At 32.3% G+C, this 27,599-nt stretch overlaps 1 protein-coding gene across 4 annotated transcripts in view; it reads right to left on the reverse strand.

The window, feature by feature from the left end:
* Positions 1-9,041: 9,041 nt before the first annotated feature.
* LOC149493790 (uncharacterized) overlaps positions 9,042-27,599 on the reverse strand; it is a 39,202-nt gene continuing 20,644 nt past the window's right edge. The window contains exons 1-5 of one of the 4 annotated variants that reach the window (XM_089726508.1): positions 24,184-24,887; positions 23,068-23,150; positions 10,944-17,784; positions 10,216-10,281; positions 9,042-9,402 (exon numbers count right to left, since the gene is read on the reverse strand). In XM_089726508.1, coding sequence (XP_089582634.1) covers positions 11,658-12,989 — 1,332 coding nt within the window. In that variant the 5' untranslated portion in view covers positions 12,990-17,784; positions 23,068-23,150; positions 24,184-24,887 and the 3' untranslated portion in view covers positions 9,042-9,402; positions 10,216-10,281; positions 10,944-11,657. Of the gene's footprint in view, positions 9,403-10,215; positions 10,282-10,943; positions 17,785-23,067; positions 23,151-24,183; positions 24,888-27,599 lie in introns of those variants that run through there. The other 3 variants (XR_016322736.1, XR_016322737.1, XR_016322738.1) reach the window with 3 other exon arrangements.

The following is a 27,599-nucleotide window of genomic DNA, read 5'->3' on the forward strand; positions in this document are numbered from 1 at the left end:
GCCTTCTGGATCCCAAATTGAGGGTTATCCTGAATGGCTAATGTGTTCACATATGTTAGAGCTGGTTTAGATGGGCTGGATAGTTTCTTTAAAATCCACTGGCGGATTTTTACTTCAGTAGTGGAGTTTTTAAAGGATCCCCACCATTTGATTTTATGGCGTTTTACTAACATAGGAATCTGAGTTCCTGGGATATACTGATAATCGAAATACCATTGATATACCCATGGGGTGAAGAAGGTCATACAATAATACATAAGAGAGGGGATATGAACTTCTTCAGGTTTAGGTTTATAATGGGCTTTAAAGTATTAGTATAAAGAAATGATCTCAGAAGGAATGATTTCCTCAGAGAGACCTTTAAACTGCCACCACCGTTTAAACCAATTTGGTATTTTTAAATCAGTACGTATAGTTTGATCAAAATATAGTAACCATGAATGCGTAGTAGTGGGATTTTGAAGACAAAATACTTTTTCCCACGCATCTTTATAATCAAAATAATTATAAATCATACAATGTTTATATAAGGATTTAAATCTTACTGGAGTATATAAAGAAGATACGGGCCAATCCTTAGGATGGATGACGCGCTTTATTTGTAAAGAGGAGTAAGAAATAATTTTATTTTTATCAAAAGTATGTTTTATTTTTACAGATCCTGTTTCTATTAATATATTATGATAGTATTCCTGAGATTTTGACAAATCAAATGGAACAAAATACCAATTCTCAGGGTATATATTTTTTATAATTTGCCAAGGATTGATATTGTTATATCCATCCTCAACTTCAATTTCAAAATCATACAAACTTTTTACAAACCATTTATGTATATTACTAGTATTATTATATTGGATTTTTGGCAAATCCACAGCCATTAACGGATTTGATAACTCTTTACTGTCTACCGTTTGAGACAGAGTAGCCGTACCATGAGTGGGTACGATCGCTTTAGGTTTAGAAGCCATACCTGACTCTTCTGTGGAAGAAGAGGCCATATTCTGCAATGCTTTAAGAACTTCTGGGGATTGAGAAAATTCTTCAATCCATTTTTTAAAGTCTTTAGTATTTAGGGTTTTAGGTAGGTCTTCTGAATGCTCTGAAAGAGCTTTAGTGGGTGAGTCTTTACTAGGTGAACTGGGCATAGGGTTTTTCCCTTTATCCTTCTTTCTTCCCATCGTTCTGTAAGAATTCGCGGGTCAGAAAATCCAGAATATTATTATCATTACCTTTAATATATTCGATATCAAATTCAAAAATGCTTAAAAGAGCTTGCCATCTAGCAAATATTTGTTTAGATGCAAGATTTTGAACATCTTTTTGTAAGACATCTTTAGCAGATTTACAATCAATTCTTAATAAAAACTTTTGATTTAATAAATCAGATTGAAATTTATTGATACAAATAATAATGCTTAAAATTTCTTTTTTAATAGTAGAATAATTCAATTGAGCTGGAGTCCAATGACCTGAAGTGTATTGAATTATCCGTTCTTTACCATTAATTCTTTGTTTTAAAATGCCTCCATAACCAATGTCAGAAGCATCAGTTTCAACAATTTTAAAAGCATTGGGATTAGGAATATACAAATAAGGAATTTCTTTTACTAAAGATTTAATCTTTTTTACTAATTGTGTATGCTGATGAGTCCAAGGACCAGCATTTTTACGAAGTCTATCATGCAATGGTTTTAACATGCAATTCAGATTAGGATAAAAATCAATTACATAGTTTAAACAACCAAGAAACCTTTGTAATTGGAGTTTATTAGTGATTTCATTAGGAAATTTTTCTCCAAAAACTAAAGTTCTTTCGATAGGTTGAATTATACCTCGTTCAATATAATGACCTAAAAATCTAATTTTAGTTTTAAACAAATCCATTTTTGTTTAACTAAGTTCTAAGCCATTTTTCTCTATAACCATGCAAAAGGTTTTTAAGTGTTTAAAATGATGTTGAATAGTTTGATTGAAAACTAATACATCATCAATGTATACTATACAAAATTGTGAATATGGATTAAAAATGTCATTCATTATTCTTTGGAATTCTGAAGGAGCATTTTTTAATCCAAATGGCATTACATTCCATTCGTATTGACCAAATGGAACTGTAAATGCGGTTTTATATCTGTCTTTAGGGGCAATTTGAATTTGCCAATAGCCAGATTTCATATCAAATTTACTGAAAATATTTGCATTATATAGTTTCTTTAAAAGATCTTTTTTATTTGGAATAGGATATCTAATCCATTTTAATGCTGTGTTTAATGGTTTATAGTTGATGACCAATCTAGGTACACTTCTCTCAATTTCAGCATTTTTATTTACATAGAAAGCCGCACAAGACCAGGAGCTTCTAGATTTACAAATTAATTTTTTATTCTCTAAATCTTGAATTTCTTTTTTACAATTTTCAATCAATTCAGGATTCATCTGAATTGGTCTGGCTTTAGTCTTAATAGTTTTTTCATCAAAATCTTTTTCATATGGTAAGTCAACTACATGCTGTTTACGATTCCAAAATGCATTTGGATGATCAGCACAAAGTTTATTTTCCATATATTCTCTTACATTTTTGATTTTATTTTGTATAAATTCAGAATTTAATTGCTTTTGAATTCTATGTAAACATAAATTATTTTTTATATCTTTTAGGTTTTCTTCTTTAGATTTTATCAAAGAATTTATTTCTAATATTTTAATGGAATGAGCTTTTAATAAGTTTAATTGCTTCTTTTTAGGTTTTTCTGTGAATTCTAATTTAGCTTTATTATTCCTTATTTTGAATTTAATACAATCTTCTTTAACTGAATATGGTGTTATTAGGTTTATGAAAGGAGTGCCTAATATTGCCATATAATTTATTTGAGGTGATAATAAAAATACTGTATTAATTTCTAAACCTTGATTTACTATTAGTGCATCTGTTTTGCCTATAATTTCAAGTTTAGATTTATTTGCCGTACTTAATTTTTCATTAGTTTTTAACCAATATCTTTTAGGTACTAAATGAGATTTTATACAATTTAAATCTGCACCTGTATCGAATAGTGCAATTGCATCGATAACAAAATCATTAATTTTAATGTTTATTTTGACTAAATATTTTCTGAAAGTTATTTCTTGTAATAAATTTAGAAAATTACAATCTACATCTTCATCTAATTGGTTTATGTCATCTTTTAAGTCATTATCTGGTTCTTCATCAGAAGAAGAACTAGAAATGAGTTGTGATTCTAAAATTTTTATTCTTTTAGAATTTTGTTGAAATTGGACTTTTAATTCATTTACTTCTTGTTTTAATGCTTTAATTTCTTTATGTAATTCTTTAGTAGACATATCTATGTCTATCTTCTTAGATTTATTTTTATTTAAGATAGTTGTTAAATCATAAGTATTAGGTTGAATTCTTGGAGTTATATCTTTTACTTCATTTTCTTCTTCAAAACTCTTTATTAATTTTTTAAGAAGCTTAACTTTAGTTTCTTGATCTTCTATATTATTTACTACTGTCAATAATGTACTCTGGTCTTTAGTTAACATGTTTAAAGAATGTTTTGATGAATTTGATGAACTAGTGGTAGCTCCTAATTCATCAACTTGATTATCACTTTCTATAATCTCAGATTCTGAAGTGTCAGAATCAAGATATAGTTCATGAATTTTATTTAAAACTTCATTATCTAAATTTAGTTCATTTAATTTTTTATTAAATCTACAAAATTTAGATGTATGTCCTTTTTACCACAATTATAACAAGTTAAATCTTTAAAAGAAGTTTTAGTTAAAGATTTAGAAGGTTGTTTTCTTTTATGTTTTGGATAAGGTTTTGCCTTTTCTTTACGATAGAATTTATCTTGACTAGGTGTAGACCTATAATGCCTCTTAGAATACTTATTTTTATAATGTTTTTTAGGTTTAGAGGGTTTTGAACATTGGCCATCACATCTCTGAGTTGATGTCATGCCATAGTCAAATTGTTTACAAAAAGATCCGAGTTCTTGTTTAGTTTTATGCATTTCATATTTTAAAGTTCTTTGAAGCTTTAAATCTTGACAAATTTGTAAACCTTCCTTTTGAATTATATTAATTAACTATCCATAAGTTAATTTATTATAAGGTATAGGTTGTCCAAATTGTTGCTTTATATAATTCCTAACTTTTTCACCCAAAAAATAAGGTAATCCAGCCAAAAACTTTTCTTTCCAAAAGCTTTGATTGAAGTCTTCCCTTAACATTAATCTAGTGAGAAAAGTTGTTTTATAATTTTGAAAATCACTTAATTTTTTACACTTAAGATTACTTAATAATTCTGCATTTTTATCTTTTAAGTGAGATGGATCTCCTATAAAATGTAGTGAAATAGTGAGAATTAAAGATGACACACCATCTTGAATTACTTCACCGTTCTCATCATATATAGGTTCACCTTCATCATTTACTTGTATTGAATTTAAGATTTCTAAATGTTGTTGGTCAGTTAGGTGATAATCCCACCAACCTTTAAGTTGTCTTGTAAATCCTGCTATAATAATTTCTGCGATAGCTCTATCTGAAATAATTGATTGAGTTTTATATGCATTAGCAGCCATAGTCATCTGCTGTAAAATACTCAATATATTATATTCAGAAAGTCCATCTATATTCCATTCATATATAGTTGTAGCATTATATTTAAATTGAGATATAGTATTAGGTTTATCAATTAATCCTAGGTCTGGTTGTGAACCCCTTACCCCGGCTACTAGGCATATAATGAATATGACTAAAGGGCAGAAATGCACGTGGATGTATGAGTCGCCACCTTGTTTAATTATTTTAGGGTAAACTAGGAAAAAATCCTATGTGACTCCAATTTTAATTAACCTAGTTGCTAGATTAATTATCCCAATGTTTAAGGCACAGTCTGCGAACCCGAGGTGGATCCCGAGACCATGTCATGTTGATAAACTAACCGATGAATGAGCACTTTGCAAGGTGAATGATGGATTAATGAAATGTTTAAGTGATTTCGACTTGCCGCCCGGGGTGAAATCCCGAACGTGCCTACGTACTTCCGTTTGAATGGAAGATCAAAGTCAACGTAGTTCGATAGGCCTTATTTGAAGGGCTTTGAAGGTGTATGCTTAATGCATGAGTGTGTGTATGCTTTGTGCATGTTTGTTTAGGCATTTTGCCAAATGATCGATTGATTCGATTAGGCGTTCATCGCCAAATGTGTTGGTTTTAAGGCATTTGTGCCAAAAACGGTTGTCGGGCGATTTGTCGCCAAAATCGTTGATTTTAAGGCTCTTAGCCAAAATGGTTTATTTAGGCGATTTTATCACCGAAAGTTGTTGATTTTAAGGCTTTTAGCCAAAATGTGTTGATTTAGGCAATCTGTTTGCCAAAAGTGTTGATTGGGCGATTGTCGCCAAAATGATTGATTTTAAGGCCTTTGGCCAAAAAGTGTTGATTTAAGCAATTCGTTTGCTAAAATGTGTAATTTAGGCGATTGTCGCCAAAATGGTTGATTTTAGGGCCTTTGGCCAAAATGAGTTGATTTAGGCAATTTGTTTGCCAAAATGATGTGATTGGGCGATTGTCGCCAGAATTGATTGATTTTAAGGCCTTTGGCCAAAAGATTGATTAACTTAAGGCATTTTGCCAAAAAGTTCGATTTAAGCGATTTGTCGCTAGACAGTGGTTAATCTAATTTATAGGCAATTTGTTTACCAAAATTGATTAAACCGTAGGCAATTTGTTGCCAAAATGTGATTGATTAAACTGTAGGCAATTTGTTGCCAAAACGCGATTGATTAAGGCTTTTAGCCACAATTATTGATTAATTGGACCTTTAGGCGAAGTGTTCGAAATAAAGGCAATTACACCGTAGTTATTGATTAACTAGGCATTTTAGCCAATATTGTCGGATTTAAGCTTTAACGCCACGTTTATTAATTAACCGAACATTTAAGCTTAATCGTGTTTAATTAAGACAGTTTATTTGTCTAAATGATGACGTGAATGCATTTATGCAGTTATAGAATTATTAAGAGTAGAAGAGAAATATGCATGAAGTGCTAAAATTAAATGAGCAGAGTTTCGTTTGTGTACCTGATTTAATCGACGGCCGCTTCTTAGCTCCAGATTAAGCTCCTCGTTTAGGAAATATTAATTAATTTTATTTTGTTTAATTTTAGTGTCCAAGTATCAAAATAAAAATGCAATAAAAATTAAATTAAATGCAAAAAGCGGTAAAGAAATCGCAAGGAGCGTGGGAGGGAGGAAGATCGTCCGTCAACACAGACAGGAGTGTCAAAATTGAAGAGGTAAGTGGCCTTTTATAGGCAAAAAATGGGTCGCCTGCGGCAGGTGCCGCCGGCGGTCCAGAGGCATGTGCCGCCGGTGCCGGTGGCGGGTGCCACGGTGGCCGGAGCCACCGTGCTCGGCCGCGGTTACTTGGGCTTTTTCACTCCGGAGGAGTTTTCGGGAGTTCCGGGTCTCCGAAAAAAATTTCGAGACCTGTTCCGTGGTCGTTGCGACATTCCGGACGTTTTAAGTACCATATTGGCATACTTTCGGTGAATTTCCAAAATGGCCTCCGGTCCGGCCGGACTGTTTGCAGTCCGGCAAAACTGGCTCTTTGAGCCATGTAAGTCAAAGTTACTGTAGCAAAGTCAAACTAATTGGCATGGCACTGTTGCAGGCCGGACTGTTTGCAGTCTGGGAAAACTGGCTTTTTGAGCCTCAAAATTTGAGTATTCACACTGGTGCCCTAATTACTATTTCTCTATGTGTTATAGGATTTAATTCAAAAATTTTAACATCTTCTGAGTCAGGTTCACTAACCTCAGAATTAGTATGTTCTTCTAAGATATTTATATTTCTTGATGCTTGAGGAGTGTCCGGAGCTACTTGTTGAGTAGTCTCAGAACGGACTTCAAGTTTACTTAATTGATCTTTTAATTTGTTTACAAATTCTTTTTGACTAGACTGAGAAATTTGAAAAGGTTTAAAAATGTGAGATTTTATTTTGTCTTTACCTTTTACACTTTCAATTACACGTGGTTTATCTTCTAACAAATTTTCAATTCGTTTTAATTGTGTATTTAAACAAATTAGACTAGCATTACTAAAATTATTTTGTTCAATGACTTTTTTATTTACATCATTTTCTTGAGCAATTTTATATGGAGCACATACAACTTCATTATGTTGATATTTTAATTTACTAATTGTTTTAGGAGGAAAATCACTTTTTATTGTTTGATCATTTACTATCCATTCTGATCTTTTATCTCTTATAGTTATGGGATTTAAACTTTTATCAGATGTTTTTTCTTTAATTAAGTTATACCATTCAAAAAATTTAACTTCAATTTTGAATGGTATAAACGATCAACCTCATTGCCCCACTTATCATTTTTCTACCAGACATTCCTTTATATTCCTGAATGTCCTTAAGATTAGGTCCATAACTCTTTCATTACTTGTAAATACTCCTATTAACTATTAGTCAATCTTTTTATCAATTCTTGATCAATTTGTCTTAAAATTTATTCTCGTATAAGCATAGTGAGATCAACGCGAACCACAATTTTTCCTACACTCGTGAAATCCCAAAATATAAAAATCTTTATCTTAGATCCTATGATGTATCATTATTCCTATTTGCATCAAATCTTCTAACAGTTATCCTTAATTTGTCAAACCTCTAATTACTAGCTATCTTCATTTAAATCACATTAATTCATACTCCTCACCTTTATGTACTTGATTCTTTTCTTAATATTCATTCAGTAACAGGACTAGATCCATTCTTACTTATCTAATTCATTGGTATAACATCAATTCAATAATTGGACAATTACCTCTCCAGGTCCGATGTCATTCATCAATACACTTAATCATCATGCCCCACTATTTACATAACATAATTACCTTAATTCCCTTATAGAATTGTTCCTCGGATCATAGAATCTCCCATTAAATAAAAATCATTGTTTGTACTTTACATACAACAATTATTTTAAACATCAAAAGACTAAATACCATTAGATAAACCATAAGATTCCACAAGCCACACAATATCCACCACTAAGTACATAAAGATTAGAGTAATTTATCTCTTGCTAAAAATCGCGATTTACTTTTCTTTTAACCACAATAATTTATATTATTCCCTATATTCACACCCTAAAAAAAATAGTTGATGAATACAACAATACACTTTACTCTACCAAGCAGCGATTATTCATAAATAAAACTCACTTCATATAATAATTCCACCAATATTATTCTTTATGAAAAATACTCATCACCAATTATCATATCAAATCACACCAAATCCTTCAATATTCAAACCTTATAAAAATCATGTATATCCATTCCATCCAGAAAAATATTTATCTCAATAATTATAAGAAATTCCACTAACTAACATTATGTAAATTTCATCAAATACATATACTAATTCAATACTCTAATTAAATAGACTCTAATGTCCTTGAATCCAAATCATTTAGTTCTCTTAATAAATAATTAGCAACTCATTCTCAATTCCACAGGCACACATATACACACATTCCTGCATTTTTATATATGTATTCCATATTCAACACGTATTAAATAAAAATAGCACACTTTCATCATCTAACTTCAACTTATTAATCCTATATAACTTATCTTCTTACCTACTTAAATTATATATGAATATTATTTATTCCATAGAAGGATTCTAGTTTAAGTTTAAACCATCCCCTTAGCATCATTAGCTAAATCACATCTCTAAAGGACAAGGATACAAATTTTAATCATTAAACAACTTGACTTTAACCTGACTACGAACAACGCTGAAGAGGAAAGCAAGGAAGACTATGTCAAGACATGACAGGAATTACTCCGCAGTTACATCTAGACTTATGAACTTTTGCTCTGATACCACCTTTGTCACGACCCGTTTCCGTGGGCCGGACCGGCACTAGGGCCCAAGTAAGCATAAGGCCCCCGAGGCCCGTAGTAAGCCTAATTACTCAACTATACATTCCATACCATTTAATAGGAACAGTAGGCCCATACAAGTTAAGATATAAATGTAAATAAATGTTATACAATCCGGCCCAATTTTAATTATCTCAAATAAAATTTAGTTTGGGCCTAGTCATTATCAATCACGTTCATAATATGGGCATACTGATTCTCCTGTGTCTAATAATACAACCAACCGTTTATAAAACAACGCATACAGCAAGGCCCAATTGGAAATACACGACCCTATAACTGCGGAGTTCAATAATATTCTGATAATAGAGTAACTTATACATCCAAAATTAAATAACAGAAATATAAAATTTACATTTATAACTCTGCGGAGAAGATTGCAGAGCTTCAATCAAATCAGCTGCTTCCTAGTACCTGGGAGGTTTGGAGAGAAGGGGGTGAGTTTTGCAACTCAGTGAATAATAATAAATAATACACACCACATACAGTCAAGCAAAATGCACCCTAGGATACTGAATGAACACACAACAGTCAATCATATGACATTACATCAGCACCCACAAACAATATCACCTTCAAATAATCACATCACGTGGAAATTAGTCAGTGGAGTCACCGAACCCCCGATGAGCCGTCCTCCCACATGGCTCATCCTCTCAAATGTGCACCAGGGAGCCGATCCCCCATACTGGCCGACCGGTCTAATCCTCACTTGACCAGCCCTCTCATTGTTTTTTCATTCTCTCTTTTCTTTTCCATACCAACAGGAGGCAACTCGGTGGTCTCCATCCAATCTAGATCATCAAGCGCTCACAACAAGAGGCCACCCTGCAGGCTGCAATCAAATCTAGATTTTCAGGTGCGCAACAACAAGCGGCCATCCTGTGGTTTCAGAATAAACAGAATTATCAGGTGCACACGGGGGCGCCGATCTCCCATTTACCCGGCTAACAGAAACAGAATCAGGATCCATATAACAGAATCAGAATATAACAGAAATCAGAATCAGGATCCATATAACAGAAACAGTCTCACAAACCCATGGTGACCCACTTCATCCCAATTCCACACAAACAAGGCACAGTATATGCACAGCACAAGTAATCAAACAATTCTTTCAACGTATTACACCAAATCCATCCAAATATACAATTATACCATAAATAAAGTTTGTAAAAAAAATGCTATGCAAATGCATGTTGATCTGCATTATTTATTATTACTCACAGTGATGGAGAGCGAAGTTCTAACTTTGATTCTGTCCTGGAGGAGCACTGGATGGACCCGGGCGATCTAAGAAATTTAAGAATGACACAAAACAAAAGTAACTATATCAGATAAAGCATTTCTTTACCACTCTTAGAATTTTATTTTAAACTCTTAATTTTTATACGTAATCTAATCTCGATATTAATTTCTTTTCTATAATAAATTTTATTTCTCTACCGAACTCTATTTTATTTATTTCTTCTGAAATCTATTTTATTTTCTATTATTTTCTACTCTCTATAAATAATTAAATTTCTATAATGAATTTTATTTGCTACCGAAATTTATTTTATTTCTACCGAAATTTCGGCAGCATCTCCCCTAAAAATTGGATTATCCACCTGTTAAAATATCAACAATTTATCTAATAACTCCAAACCACACAGCCCATCCATCGGGCAATCAATCAATTCAATTTTCTCATCCTCCATCCGAATATCAATATCAACATTACCTTTAATTCTCAATTCTTCATTTCATTCCATTCATGATATTATCATCAAAATTCCTCAATAAATTAACCAAAGGATTTTAAGTGTATCAACATTTATATTATAAATCAATACTGAAAATTAAATTAACATAATTTAACTACTCACAATTACTAAATTAAATTAACTAAATTAATTAACTACAATAATAAAATTAATTTAAGTAATTAAAATTAGTAGCATTAATTTTATTACCCCAAAATATAATCTTTTGTCGAATTTCGCTAGATCGGGGATTTTCACGCGTGCCGGATCGGAGAGCAGTGGCTGTTGGTGGTCGGAGGCACGCTGGAGCGGCGGCAGAGGCGCGATCTGTTGTGGCGGAGCAGTGGCGGAGCAGCAGGGCACGGTGGCGGCGCGACAAGGTGGAGACTGTGCTGCTGTTGTGCGCTGCGCAATCTGGCAGAGGGCGGAGCTACTGCAGTGGCGCGCGAAGGAGCAGTGAGGCGGTGCGACTGGCGGCGTGGAGTGGCGGAGAGGTGGCCCTCGAGGGCTGGGTGGCGCGCGACAGATCTGCTGTCTCTCGCCAGTCACACGCAGACAGACGCAGGGAAGAAGAAAGAAAAGAAAAGAAAAGAAAAGAAAAGAAAGAAAGAAAGAAGAAAGGAGGAGGCGCAGTGGCTGTGTCGGTGGAGTGGAGTTGAGGCGCTGGTGAGGGTGACGAGTAGAGGTGCAGCGCTGGAGATAAAAAAAAAAAAAATTGGAATTTTCTAGATGGTTTGGGTCGAACCGTTCAATTCGGTTCGATTCGACCCAAATCTTTGGTTTTCATTTGGTTTTCGGCCTTTTCAGTCGGTTTTCGGTTCGGTTTCTCACAGTATTCGCATTAAAATATTGAAATAATTTTCCAGGCTGTCGGTTTATTAAATTTAATTGGAAAATCTTTGAAAATAAAAAATTCGGGTTGTTTCAGAAATATTCATATTTTAATTCTTCAAAAGTATAAATTTTTAATATCTTTTTCATTTTTATTAAATTTTTAGTTTTAGATATTTCTTTTAGTAAACTTTTTTCAATATCATCTTTACTAAGTACATTTAATTCTCTGTTTATATCACTAACATTTTCAGTTATAGCTGATGCTGTTGGTGATTCTGGAGATGAATTTACTAAATTTGACTGTTGGTTAAAGTAATTATCAACAGGATTATAAACTGCCTGTGGTATAAAATTACTATAATCAACACCTTTCATTTTAAGAGACTGATTTAAATTTGGAATATCAGAAGTAGAATATCTAGGTTTTACTAATGTTTGAATAATCGGCTTAGGCTCAGTTTCTTTATATTTAGCATAAATAACAGAAGGTATAGATGAATTAGGTTTATCATTTTCTTCTGTAGTAACAGAGGAAGATGACCCTGTATATCTCATACTTTGACTTCTATTAAATTTCAATGTAACTTTACCATCTTCAAATTGCTCAATTTTTTGTAAATTTATGTTTGGTTTTACTTTATCAACAACTGGAGGAGGTACAACTCCTTCCAAAATCCATTCGTCTGGAAGTGTTATATCTTTCCATTGGATGATTTTAGGAATTACTGTATTTGTTTTAGTTAAATCTGTTTGAAGAAATCTTGTTTTCCCAATTTTAGGTTGTAATTTATATTTAGTTCCAAAAGCTGAATTCATGGCTTTATAATGAATTTTATAAATTAGAGCAATAGGGATTGATCCTTGCTTCATTTTATAATTATGAGTTTTAATTTCTAAAATTATACTTTCTAAAATGTTTAAATCATTTAATGAAACTGTCATATCTGGGTATACTTCAAAGGAAATAGGCCCTTCACTAAGACTGGTTTCAACAGATCCTAACAAAGAATCTTGAAAATTTAAAAATCTAGCATCCCTTACTACTGCAAGAATACTAGTGTTTAATCCTTCTCTTGTTAACGGTTTTATTCCTACTTGTATTAATCCTATATGAATATATTTGTATTTCTTACTTTTATGATGTTGTAGAGTTTTAGAAGACAAAAGAGTTATTCTTTCAAAAGGTTTACTTAATTGAAAATCTCTTTCTTCAGTTTTAATCACATAATCAGTTTTAAATAAATTAAATTTAGAAATTTTATAAATTTGTTCTTTATCAACTTTAGGTATTTCCCATTCATCAATTGCTTTACTAAAATCTTGTAAAATTAATTCATTACGATTTATGATCTTTTTAATTTCTGAAGATTCAGAATCATCCGATTTAACACTACTATTAGATCTACACAATAGAGGATCCATTTTATGATATCAACAAGTCGCGGCCACTGCCTGGTTATACCCTTACTCAGCCTTCAACACACGGCTATCAACGGGTTCAGTAGGCATACCCAAAACTATCTATGATATCCAGAAAATGAATTCTTATTATGAAGAGAATAGTAATTTTAAACCAGAAGGCTCTGATACCAACAAAAGGAATGTTTTGTTGGTATTTATTAAATCTTTCAGAGCATTCAGAAGACCTACCTAAAACCCTAAATACTAAAGACTTTAAAAAATGGATTGAAGAACTTTCTCAATCCCAGAAGTTCTTAAAGCATTGCAGAATATGGCCTCTTCTTCCACAGAAGAGTCAGGTATGGCTTCTAAACCTAAAGCGATCGTACCTGCTCATGGTACGGCTACTCTGTCTCAAACGGTAAACAGTAAAGAGTTATCAAATCCGTTAATGGCTGTGGATTTGCCAAAAATCCAATATACTAATACTAGTAATATACATAAATGGTTTGTAAAAAGTTTGTATGATTTTGAAATTGAAGTTGAGGATGGAAATAACAATATCAATCCTTGGCAAATTATAAAAAATATATACCCTGAGAATTGGTATTTTGTTCCATTTGATTTGTCAAAATCTCAGGAATACTATCATAATATATTAATAGAAACAGGATCTGTAAAAATAAAACATACTTTTGATAAAAATAAAATTATTTCTTACTCCTCTTTACAAATAAAACGCGTCATCCATCCTAAGGATTGGCCCGTATCTTCTTTATATACTCCAGTAAGATTTAAATCCTTATATAAACATTGTATGATTTATAATTATTTTGATTATAAAGATGCGTGGGAAAAAGTATTGTCTTCAAAATCCCACTACTACGCATTCATGGTTACTATATTTTGATCAAACTATACGTACTGATTTAAAAATACCAAATTGGTTTAAACGGTGGTGGCAGTTTAAAGGTCTCTCTGAGGAAATCATTCCTTCTGAGATCATTTCTTTATGAAAGCTCTGGTATCAGAGCCTAGTTGCGAAGAATTTATCCAGATCACAGTGAAACCCCAAGTCGCGTAACTGTAAGTGCCATTGAAGCCGTGAGTTAAGGCGTGTTAGGCCAAGTGTAAATCGTTGACAGTGATCTGAGAGATGGATAAATTATTTAGTAACCTGTCTCGAAGTGCTAGTTCTAGCTCTATGGAGAGAACTCTCAGAAAAAATAAAAATAAAGAAATAATCTTAGCAGAAAACTTAGATGCTAGTTTAAGTAATTGGAAATTACCTACTGTGTCTTCTAATATGATATATAAATCAAATACTAATTTTCTTTTTAAGTCTGACTATGTTGTGAAAACTGTGGAACAAGCAATTCCCATCCATGAAGGATCTCAATCTTTTTCTTTATTTTGTCAAGAATTAATTACAAAACATCAAGAAAAATATAATTTTTTGCATATTGGCATGGTTCAAGTTGCTTTAAAACCTGCCACAAGACTAGGATTAAACACTGCTGCAATTGTATGTCTAAGGGACAAGAGACATAATAAATTCCATGATTCATTATTAGGAGTAGTAGAATCATCTTTATGCGATGGTCCTATCTACTTCTCCTGTTATCCGAATTTTACTTTGTCTCTAAGTGATCCACACTTAATGAAAGCCCTTTCTCTAGACATACAAAGTTCTGGTTATGATATGTTGCCAAGATCTGAAAATATTATCCTTATTTATAGAATTCATTACAAAGCCATGAATACAGTGTTACCTAATCTCAGGGAAGAAACTACTAAATTACTAATGCCTAAAGGATTAACTACTTTATTTGTTACAAATTTGGCAAAAGGTAATTTGGTTGTACCTAAATCTATCCAATGGGATCAAGTTAAGTTACCTGAGAATTGGCTGTTAGAAGATGCTAATCAGCCTATAAAACCTGAATCTCATGAATTAGATTCAGTGGTAGAATTACCGGAAGGATCAGTAGCCTTACGGTTCTCAAGAAATAGAACAGTTCGACTAGAACCAAGAAAATCATTTGCGGGATCAGCCAGCCCATCCATAATAGAACCTATACCACCTAGACCATCCAGTGATTCGTTTGTATCAATGCATCGGTCTAACTCTGTTAATGGGCTAAATAGAATAGATGAAAATATTGTTCAACCTACATATGAAATCAAAAGCCCAACTCCTTCGGATATGGGCTATGATAAAGAAAGTCTTCCGTCTCAACCATTTAAAATAATGGTATTAGATCAAGCATTATCTGTTTTTGAAAAATGGTTTGCGATGACTTTTAGTACAACAGAACAAGCCTTTTGGCTCAAGAAATATCAATTTTACAAACAACGACAAGGGTCCCAGGATTTTGAATCCTTTTTACAACGAGTCTTTTCCTTTACAAACAGACCCTTCCCTGATTTTACTAATAAATCTTATGTAGCTGGCCTTTCTTCGGCTTATGCTACTTTTACTACTCCTTAGGGTACCCTTAAACGTATCCATCCACCCCTTGAACCTGTTACTTATGTTCATAACCACTTATCTGTTGATTGTGCTCCTTTTTCCCGGGGGGGGGGGGGGAGGAACTACCCTCACCTCAAAACAACACAATTTTACCAATCTACATCTAGCTACTGTAGGCGATCAATTAAATCGGATTGAAAATCAATTAAATCATTTAAAGCCTACTGTTGCGCAAGAAGCGACAACTTCCAAAATAGGAAGTCAAGAAAAAACAATTTTGTTTAAACCACCAATTCAGCCAGAAGAATTTAAATTAAGTAACCAACAAGATGAATTGGTTGAAGAAATTACAAAACGACTTATGAAATTAAATTTAGATCAAAAGCAAAAATCTGTATTGCCATTAACTATACAAACAGAGTCAGATAAAGAAATATCTGAAAAAGAAGACCAACAACCAGATCAAGATCTGTTTCATCTGGAACAAAGCTTTAAAGAAGCTAATGAAATTAATAAAATTTCCTATCCTCGCGCTAGAGGGTATGTTGAAATGAAACCTTATTATACTCGTCCATCACCTATTAATATGCAATATGAAGAACCATCTTTTAATTATGTTCAATATGATGGTAATTCTATTGTAGAATGGAATATTGATGGCTTATCTGATTATCAGATCAAGAATGTTATACAATACATGATGATGTATGCTACTGCATGTCGAGCGAGAGGAAATAATGATAAAGGTATAACCCAGGCTATAGTAGCAGGATTCGTAGGACAATTAAAAGGTTGGTGGGATTTCTCGCTATCTCAAGAAGGTAAAGATCAAATAATGAATGCAATAAAAAGAGAAGAATATAGAGATGAAAATCAACAAAGACAGCTTAGGGAACTTCCAGATGCAGTAAATACTCTTTTATATACCATAGGCTTACACTTTTTAGGCTCTCCTACTATGTATATTGATAAATCACATGAACAGCTCATGAATTTACACTGTCCAGATTTATCTCACTTTAAGTGGTATAAAGATGTGTTTTTTACTGCTGTCTTGGCACGGGAAGATAGTCAATATGATTTTTGGAAAGAGAAGTTTATCTCAGGATTACCTTCCTTATTTGCAGAAAGAGTTAGAAATAAACTTAAAGAAAAGAATAATGGAGTGATCCCTTATAGTACATATACTTATGGAGAATTAGCTGCTGAAGTGGTTAATGAAGGATTAGCCTTATGCAATGAAATAAAAATACATAGGCAAATGAAAAAGGAGAAATTAACAGGGAAAAGAATGCTAGGGAATTTCTGTGAACAATTTGGCTATGAACCCTTATGGAATTCTTCCAAGAAGAAAGAAAAGTCTCGACGACCATTTAGAAGAACAAGAAAAGAAAAGTATTATGAAAAGAAAAAAGAATCTAGTCAGAAACCTTCAAAGAAAAATCAGAAATCAAAGCCTAAGGCTAAAAGAAGAGATAAATCTCAAATCGCCTGTTATAGATGTGGCCGAATAGGACATTATGCAAATAAATGTAGAATGAAACAGCAAATTCAAGCTCTAACAGTAGATGAAGAGCTCAAGAATTCGCTAATGAAATTATTTATTACAGAAACAGATTCGGAAAAGGAAAATGAAATAAATGTTCTGGATTATACAGACGAATCTGATCAAGAACTAACAGATACTAAATCAGAGTGTGATGGTCTATGCGACTATTATAAATCACTCTATGCTATGAATGGTTTATATGTCTTAACAAAAAAGGATACTCTGATTTTAGATCTGATTGAGCAACTTCCAGAACAACAAAAAAGACAACACTTAGAAACATATCTAAATTTACAAGAAGATAGAGCTTCAACCTCTCAGGAAACCTCATTGGTAAAGAAACTCGAAGAAGCAAACCCAGTCTATAATATTCAAGAAGTTTTTGAACGAATAAAAAATACAAAAGCTAATAGAGAACCTACTCTTAAAGAATTAAGAGGAGAAATGAATCAAATGAAAGTAGAAATTCAACAGTTAAAAGATAGAGTGGCATTTTTAGAAATCTTAAATAAAGATGATTTTATAGAAACTCCTACGCCACCAGAAATTAATCAATTACAATATGTAAATCTCGTAGACAAAGTGATCACACAAAAGTGGCATACTAAAGTCACTATTGTTGTGCATAAAGAATACATATTTGAAACCATAGCCCTAATCGATTCAGGTGCAGACTTGAATTGTATTAATGAAGGCTTGGTTCCATCAAGATACTTTGTGAAAACAGTTGAAGAGTTAAATACTGCAGATGGAAGCAAAATGACAGTTCGTTATAAGCTTCAAGATACAGCAATCTGCAATAAAGGAATTTGTTTTCAATTACCATTTATTATGGTTAAAGAATTATCACATCCTGTAATCCTTGGAAATCCTTTCTTGCATATGTTATATCCGATTAAGAATATATCGGAACTAGGGATTACAACAGAATTAGAAGGTCAAGAAATTACCTTTAAATTTATTACTCAACCAAGAGTTAAAGAAATCGATATGATTAAAACAAAATTAGAAAAGAAGCAAAATTTCTTATTATCATTAGCTCAAGAAGTAAAGAGCAAAGATATCCAAGAAAAAATAAATACACAATATCAAGCTCAAATTAATGAATTACAAAAGAAAATAGAAACCACTATTTGTTCAGAAAATCCGATAGCTTTTTGGGCTCGTAAAAAACACATTGTTACATTGCCCTATGAGCCGGATTTTACTGAAAATAACATACCTACAAAAGCCCGGCCCATTGCTATGGGACCTCGCCATCTAGAAATGTGTAAAAAAGAAATAGCTAGTCTACTTGAGAAAGGCCTGATTCGGCCTAGCCAAAGCCCATGGAGTTGTGCAGCCTTTTATGTGGAAAATAATGCAGAATTGGAACGAGATGTTCCAAGGCTCGTTATTAATTATAAACCACTCAATAAGGCTTTACGTTGGATTAGATATCCACTCCCAAACAAAAGAGATTTGCTAAATCGATTATACAATGCAAATATCTTTTCAAAATTTGATATGAAGTCAGGCTACTGGCAAATCCAAGTAGCAGAGCAAGATCGATACAAAACAGCATTTACAGTTCCATTTGGACAGTACGAATGGAATGTAATGCCATTCGGTCTCAAGAATGCGCCATCTGAATTTCAAAAGATAATGAATGATATCTTTACTCCTTACACTACTTTTTCCATAGTTTATATTGATGATGTGCTAATCTTTTCAGAAAACATAGATAAACATTTTAAACATTTAAATATTTTCATCAATAGAGCTCAACAAAATGGATTAGTAGTCTCTGCAAAAAAGATAAAATTATTTCAGACTTCCATTAGGTTTCTTGGACATAATATTACAAATCATACTATTATTCCTATTCATCGTGCTATTGAGTTTGCAGATAAATTTCCTGATGAAATTAAAGACAAGACTCAATTACAACGATTCTTGGGAAGTCTCAATTATGTCAGTGACTTTTATCCACAATTGGCTCAAGATGCTAAGCCATTATTTGAACGGCTAAAGAAAGTTCCACCTGTATGGACAGAGGAACATACCTTACCTGTAAAGAAAATAAAGTCAAAAGTAAAGACAATACCTTGTCTGGCCATTCCACATCCCGATGCCTTTAAGATAGTGGAAACTGACGCATCCAACATTGGATACGGAGGAATCCTCAAACAGCGCCTAAATCAAAAGGAAGTATTAGTGCGCTTCACTAGTGGAATCTGGACTGGCCCACGACTTAATTATTCAACGGTCAAAAAAGAAATTTTAGCAATAGTGCTTTGCGTTCAAAAATTTGAATCCGATTTATTAAATCAAAAATTTTTAATTCGAGTTGATTGCAAAAGCGCTAAAGATATTCTTTTTAAAGATGTCAAGAATATAGCATCTAAACAAATATTTGCTCGTTGGCAAGCAATTCTGTCTGTATTTGATTTTGATATTGAATTCATTAAAGGAGAAAATAATTCTCTCCCTAATTTTCTAACTAGAGAATTTCTTACAGGAACAGTCTCCCCCCATGAGTTCCAAACGAAGAATTGCTGAAACATCTAGCAAGGCTCAAGATCCTGACAAGCCTAGGCCAGATGCTTATGAAGCCAGCATCCTTCAACCTACTGAAGAAGGACTTCCTCTTATACCAATAAGTCATAATTTTCTCATTCCAATGGCTAAAGAACACAGCCTCATGATTCCCCATGAAGCTGCCAAATTATATACAAAAAATCATTTTACTAATCTTTATCTGCCTAAAGATTATCTTTATTATCAGGCAATTTTAGAGGCAACAGGATCAGTAATTTTCACCCCTACTGTTCGCGGAGAAGGCGAATGGGCTTACAGTAAATTTGTTATCAAACGTGTGTTTGCTGCCGAAGATTGGGGAACTGATCCTTTTCAAACTAAAGAACTGCATCCTGGCCGCCCCAGGTATTTTAATTATTTTGATTATATGGAAGCCTGGTCTGGTGCTCTCTGCTACGATAACCGACAAAGAAAATTTAGTTGGTTTATCGTCTTTAACCTTGCTAAAGAAGAATGGGACCTACCTCTTTGGTTTCAAGAATGGTTTTACCATTGGGGTCTTTTCCCAATAGCAATGCCAGACAAAGTAAGGACTATTTATGAACAATTTTGTGAAACAAATCGATCCCTCATCAACCCAAGACTTTCACTATAACGTATAAAATTTCATGGATCATTAAATGGGATTACCAAATCGCCATAAAGAAACAATTAAAATTGGAAGAATCAAAAGTTGAAATTCCTTGGCTCGTTAGGAGAATCCTCTTACGATGGTGGGATAAATGCAACTTTTTTAATCCTCCATCAATCTATGCTGCCAAAGGAATTATTGATTTTGCTAAAAAACCAAGCCCCATGAAATCTGCCACAGAAGTTACTTCACCTTTAAATTTATCTCAATTAGTTAAGGAAGTTTTAACTAATGTGCCTAAAGAAGAAATATGTAAACAATTATTTAAAATTTTAGACGAAGATGAACCAAGCACTAAAGGAAAAGATAAGGCAGAATCTTCAAAGGCTAAGCATGAACGCCTTAAAGAAAAAGAGATTGCACAAGATTCGACTGCTTCTACATCATCCTCAAGTGGCGACAAAATTGATGCGATGTTTATTGACAGCCAGGACCCATATGACTTTTCTTAAAGAAAACAGCTGTCATTACTTTTTTAAAGCTAAAGATAAAGCTTATCTAAACGCACTAAAGAAAGCATAGTGCCTTCTTAGCTGTCTCTCCTGTGACGTATGCCCTTACGTCAAAAGATTCCTTTCTTTTGTATATATAGCTGTGGTGTGTTTCATTTTGTATCATCGAAAAACTTTTAGGCTTTTTCTCTCTACTTGTAAAAACTGGAGTGTACTGGAACCTAAACCTGAAGAAGTTCATATCCCCTCTCTTATGTATTATTGTATGACCTTCTTCACCCCATGGGTATATCAATGGTATTTCGATTATCAGTATATCCCATGAACTCAGATTCCTATGTTAGTAAAACGCCATAAAATCAAATGGTGGGGATCCTTTAAAAACTCCACTACTGAAGTAAAAATCCGCCAGTGGATTTTAAAGAAACTATCCAGCCCATCTAAACCAGCTCTAACATATGCGAACACATTAGCCATTCAGGATAACCCTCAATTTGGGATCCAGAAGGCCCAATGTCAAGCCCGTTTAGCTGCTGCTAAAACGCCCGAAGAATATAAACTGATTTGTCAAGAGATGTTTGAATAACTCTCAACCAGTTCAAATCAGCCCATAAACTCATCTTCCAGTAAAACGCACAGTAAATCTTCAAAGACGACACGTCATAAAGGTAAAAGTAAAATTGTTTTATCATCATCTTCAACAGCATCCCTATCATCAGTTGAAGATAGTGATAGCAATAATGATGATATTCCGTCCCCCATTAAAATCAAAAGTAAAGCAAGTCAAAAAGTTAAAGCAAAGAAAGAAAAAATAAAGAAAGAAAAAAGAAAGGATAAGATAAAGAAAAGAAAAGATAAAAAGAAAAAAGAGGACACTTCATCGACCTCCTCTTACTCTGAATCCCTGTAAACAGGTAGAAGGAACCTTATTCCTTCAACTTTTTTGAGAAAATGTCAATTTTTATCAGGTGGCAGACCAACCACTATGCATCTACAGTAAAGGTCAACCACTATGCATCTACAGTAAGGGGCCAGACTACTATTTCAACAGTAGAAGCCAGATATTATTCCCAAACAGTAAAGGCCAAGACACAGTGGCAGACAAGGTACTATTCATCCACAGTAAAAGTTAAGATTCGGTGGCCGACATGTTACTGTTCACCAACAGTAAAAGCAAATAGTAAAGATTCCACAAATTTTGTATTTAAAGGGAGCATCTCCCCTTGTAAAGGCATAAGTTCAAATAAGTTCAGCTAGGATATAAATTAAGATTAGCTCTCCTCCTCTCCACGTTGATTGTAAGGATTCAAGGTTAGATAATCTTTGCAAGTATAAACTAATTTGGACTTGAGCTTATCATTTAAATTTTGTATATTACAAATAAATTTTGTAATTTCAATTTTATAAATTAGTAAAATTAAATTGTTACTTTGGTAAGACTGTGTTGACGGCACATTTCTTCTTCTCCCTCCTCACTCTGACTTAATTCTGGGGATCCCAGGTTAAGGTTGCAGGAACCCTAAACCTCTAAAAACTCAATTTAAATTATAAATTTGTTGTGTTGATGTATATAATTATACTCTATGGATGCAGCTTAGTCTGATCTTCCACATCAGAAAATTGTTTTGCTTGTTTATTTAAAATTAAATTCATACATCATAGCATTTACTTCAGAATCAATATACTTGTAAACTTTAAATGTGTTATATATATATATATTTTTAGATCCTTTTGATAATAATATATATATATATGTGTTTATATAATTTGAAGATTTGATAATAATATATATATATGTGTTTATATAATTTGAAGATTCAAAATATAAACAGTCCTTTGTCCTTTTGTTGGTATTTGTCCTTTTGTTGTTACCCAAAGTAACAATTTATTAAATATATATATATATATATATATATATATATATATATATATATATATATATACATAAACCAACAGGAGGCAACTCGGTGGTCTCCATCCAGTCCAGATCATCAAGTGCTCACAACAGGAGGCCACCCTGCGGGCTTCAATCAAACCTAGATTATCAGGATCCAACAACAAGAAGCCATCCTGTGGTTAACGGTAACGGTAACGGTAGGTGCACATGGGGGTACCGATCTCCCATTTACCCGGCTAACAGTAATCAGATCAGGATCCATATAACAGTAACAGTATATAACGGTAACGGTAATCATAATCAGGATCCATATAACGGTAACGATCTCACAAACCCATGGTGACCCACTTCATCCCAATTCCACACAAATAAGGCACAGCAATATCACATCGCAAGTAATCAAGCAATATTTAATATCAACAAATAATGCATCACAATATGGCAATAATGCATGATAACATTTAACCGTGAATGCATGAATGCAGGCGGATGAGGCGAATTATCTAACACTACTCACAGTTTTTGTTGTCCTTAAAAGGACTGCCTTTCTTATTGTGCGCTCCCAGCCTTTGTTTTCACGGTCCGAAACTTTATAAGTATCTATATAATAAGAAAATTCTACATAAGAATTCTAATTTGGAAAATGCAGTTTACATTCATTTATTTGTTTTCATTTATTTGTTTTCGTTACTCGTCGGTTCACTAACTTATCAAACTAAACTGTATATCTATAGTGCATCTTTATTTGATTTATTTCTTCTAATTTATTCGTTAAGTAAAACGTCTAATTATTCAGTAATTAATATTTTATGATAATACTAATCAAAATATTAATATGATTAATAATAATAATATTAATAATGATAATACAATTGATCATATAATATTCATAACGTTAATAACTTTAGTCGGTATTTAATTTGCTGAACTATATATAAATTTGTTCTTCTTGTTTATTTATTTATTTGTTTATTTATCACTCTCATAATCTTATTCTATATTTTTAATTTCTATGAATAATTTAAAGTATTTTAATTTCTAAAATAAAATTTATTTTCTACTGACTTTTCGGCAGCATCTCCCATAAAAATTGGATTATCCACCTGTTAAAATGTCAACATTATATCAATTAATTCCAAACCACACAGCCCATCCATCGGGCAATCAATCCAATCAACAAATCCCATCCTCCACATTTTCCACACCAACATACATTTATAAATTTTCTTTAATTCCATATACCCGACTTATCTGACTTTTCAATTAATTTAGTTTAATACCGTATTAAATTTTAACTAAATATTTTTATTAAATTAATAAATCAACACTACTTACTTTTAATTTAACTAAGCAATAGATCAATACTAAAATTAAATTAAATTAATTAATCAAAATTGCTAAAATAAATTAACTAATCAAGATTACTAACATTAATTTAATCAACTAAAATTACTAAGTTAATTTATACCCAAAATTACTAAATTAATTAACTACAAATAATAAAATTAATTTCATTAACTAATATTACTTAACTCCTATAATAAAATTAATCAACTACGATAATAAAATTAATTAACTACAATAATAAAATTAATTCAAGTAATTAAAATTATTAAAATTAATTTTTTGTTACCCCAAAATATAATTTCTGTCAAAATTGCGCTAGATCGGAAACTTGTTTGTGCCGGATCGGAGTTACACGCGTCGGAAGTGCGGGATCCAACTGACAATGGCAATGGAAGGCGATGGCGGCGCGATCTGGAGGTTGAAGACTCACTGGAGCTGCAGCAGGCTGGCGATGGCGCGACGAGGTGGAGGAGCAAGCGGTGGCGCGCGACTCTGCTGCAATAAGAAGCGGCGGCTCTGCGTTGCCTCTGTCTCGCCAAGAACGCAGGCCCTAGGAAAGCAAAAATGAAAGAAGAAAGGAAGAGAAAAGAAAGAAGAGAAAGAAGAAGAAGAAGAGAAGAGGAGGTGGTGGTGCGGTGGTGGGCTAGAGGTGGCGCAAAAATGGTCTGGTGATGAGTAGGCTGGCTAGAGATAAAGGATGAGAGGGTTTCTAGAAGGTTTGGGTTGGTTCGGTCCGATTCCAGTTCGATTCAACCCAAATCTTGATTTTTAATTGGTTTTCGAATTTTTAAATCGATTTTCGGTTTGGTTTATCACTGTACAAATTATTAATTTGCATTTAATTAATTAAACTCATTTCCAGGCTGTCGATTTATTAAATTTAAATGGAAAATTTTTGAAAATAAAAATTCGGGTTGTTTCAGTCTTTCTCCCTTATAAAAATTCGTCCTCGAATTTTAAAAGTAACAAGAAACTAGGTTGCAACAGTTGTTTACGATAATGGTGGTTGTGCTTCTCACATAATGCTGCAACTGCTAAAAGTTCTCACATTAACCTTCAGGAGGATACTTGTTCTTCTGAGTAGGTAGAAGGATGAATCAAGAAAATGAGGTATATATATATATATATATATATATATATATATATAATTTTTTTTTTTTTTTGGGAGTTCGTTAGTCAGAGTGGTGAAACTAATTTTTATTAAACTTATTAATTGAGACAAACCAATGAACAGACATGGAAAGAAAATCGAATTTATAAGGAGGGTAGGATGATTATGAGATGAATCCATCCCCAAAATTTAGATATCTACCTTTTCTTCATAGTTAATTTAAACTTGAATTGTACTATATTTACAAGGCGCCAAATCAAGTAAAATATTCATAACCCAAGACACAGGTTCGACACTAATATTCACCTTTACACGTAAGACTTTAAGTTCCTCATAACCTTTGCTCAAGTAAAGGTTATTAATCTCATTAGCTATATATCATATAACCTACATTGACGTATAGCCTCATTTATCTCTCACTCAATAAGATGCTCATACATAAATGAAGTATTAAATATTATGATACAAGAATCCATATATTCAAATTTACTACTATCCCAATTTAGAAATGTTCCTTTATTTTATTTATTTATTTATTTATTTTATTTGTTTTGTTACAAGCTTAATCAAGAAGTAAAATTCTCCACACCGTAGTTTATATTCAATTTACTTATTTCTTCTGTCTTTCATCAATCTTTTAGACCGAAATTTACTTATCTAGAAATCAAGAATCCTAAACAAGTAATGCCTTTTGTTTTAGCTAAGTAAGTGATTAAAAATGTTAAACCATGATCCAACTCCTAATTAGACTATGTCCTTTATTTTATGTTTATTCTTAATCCCATGAATGCCTATCAATATGCAGAGAATAATATCATTGGGTTATTCCTTTTCTCCACGTCTATCGTAATGTCTATCATCTGTAAAATTTATACTTAATACGATCTAGGAATATCCTCAACCTCAATTATAAAATAATAGCAAGTCCTTAATATCTATAGTACATAAGCCAATTGTTTCATGTTCCATCAAAGTTTTAAAATATAATATCATCTTATCTATCCACACGTCTTTTGTTCATTAGTCTTTTCTTATTTAAATTTCGCAAGATATTTTTTTTTTTTAAATTCTTAAATTTACCCATAGTTTCTCGGGTTAGCACACTGCCACCTGGTGTTATTATCTAGATCTCGACTGAGTTCAGGTATTTCCTCCTTTCGCTGACATGTCAAAATTTTTATCAATTACCTTACGATTTACTTCACTAGATTCTTTCGTTCTCTTTTCTCTAAGGATTTAAATTTTATTAATTTAATATTTATCGAAGAGCTCGAAGAAATTAATTGCCACATGCTTAAATTGTATTTTATTAATATAGCTTTAACTCCAAAATATCCCCTAGAGTTGACTATTTCTCTTATGATCTAGCAACTACCCAAAAGTTTAAATTTAAATATCACATCCCTCTAGTTCTGATTTGTCACAAGTCATTATATTCTAAAAGGCATAGCACTAAAAATTTCAGTTCTTAACGTATCTATCTTTAAGTTTTATTGATTTCTATTTCTTATTCTTGAGAAAATTTCTGCCTCATCAGATTCACTTGTACTAATAGTCTACAATACTAGCTATCTCTTGTGAATTTCATCGAATGTGTCTACTAACTAAGGATCTTTGAGTAATTTAAGAATCCTCATTTATTAATACTTCCACTATACATTGTTTCACTGACAGATTAATCTTTTATTCAAAATTCGACTAATGAGTTGACGACTACACTCTAGGTCGACCATCCTATGGGTAACTGACCATTACAAACAATTTCAAAATAATTTTCCTTTTCCACTTTTAAAAATATCGGCATGTCACTCATATATAACTTTGAAATTCTTATAATCGAAATTTGCATCACACTTTTATTTCCTTCAAAAACCAATATCAATGGTAATATAAAATATTTTCGAAAAGTTTGAAAATTATTACTCAGTTTATTTTCTAAAACCTTTTTGTATTTAACAAAAATAAATTGTCTATCTCCACGAGGACGATCCTCAAGTCATCTAGTTCCAGTCTACTGTTACATATTTCATCTCTAAATGATCTCCTTATACCAAGAACATTCTAATCTCTATCAGTACTGTTACTTTCGCTATTACTAGTCTATTAAGTAAATTGGTCCACACTTTAACTTTTTTTTTTTTTCAAAGGTTATTGTTATTTTATGATTATTTTTTATTTTTTATTTATATTTATTATTTATATTTATATTATTATTTTATCTTTATTTGTAGTTATTTATTTGTTTCTAATTATTTATTGTAGTATTTCACAGTAGATAAATTAACTGACCATATTATCATCATCAGCTTTTTACTATTTAACATCCCCTAGTTGTCTCCAAGTTCTTTAAATTTTTTTTATTATTTTTTTTTTCTATCTTTCTTTGATCCTCCATTCTCCTCGTATATGTCTTATCCTTAAAAGAGTCTAATTATGGATACATGAATCTATGGCGTAAAACTATCATTCTACACAAAATTTAATTACATCCTAAGGTCATTGTGTCTTAGATTCCATTTTTCTGATTTTTCAATCTCTACTTAATTATTATAAGTTATCTTTGACCTTTATCCCTTTCCAAATGTTATTAA

Source organism: Jatropha curcas, chromosome 9, assembly GCF_041381405.1.
Source record: "Jatropha curcas cultivar XTBG-Jc1 chromosome 9, XTBG_Jcur_1.0, whole genome shotgun sequence".
Taxonomy (NCBI): Eukaryota; Viridiplantae; Streptophyta; class Magnoliopsida; order Malpighiales; family Euphorbiaceae; genus Jatropha; species Jatropha curcas.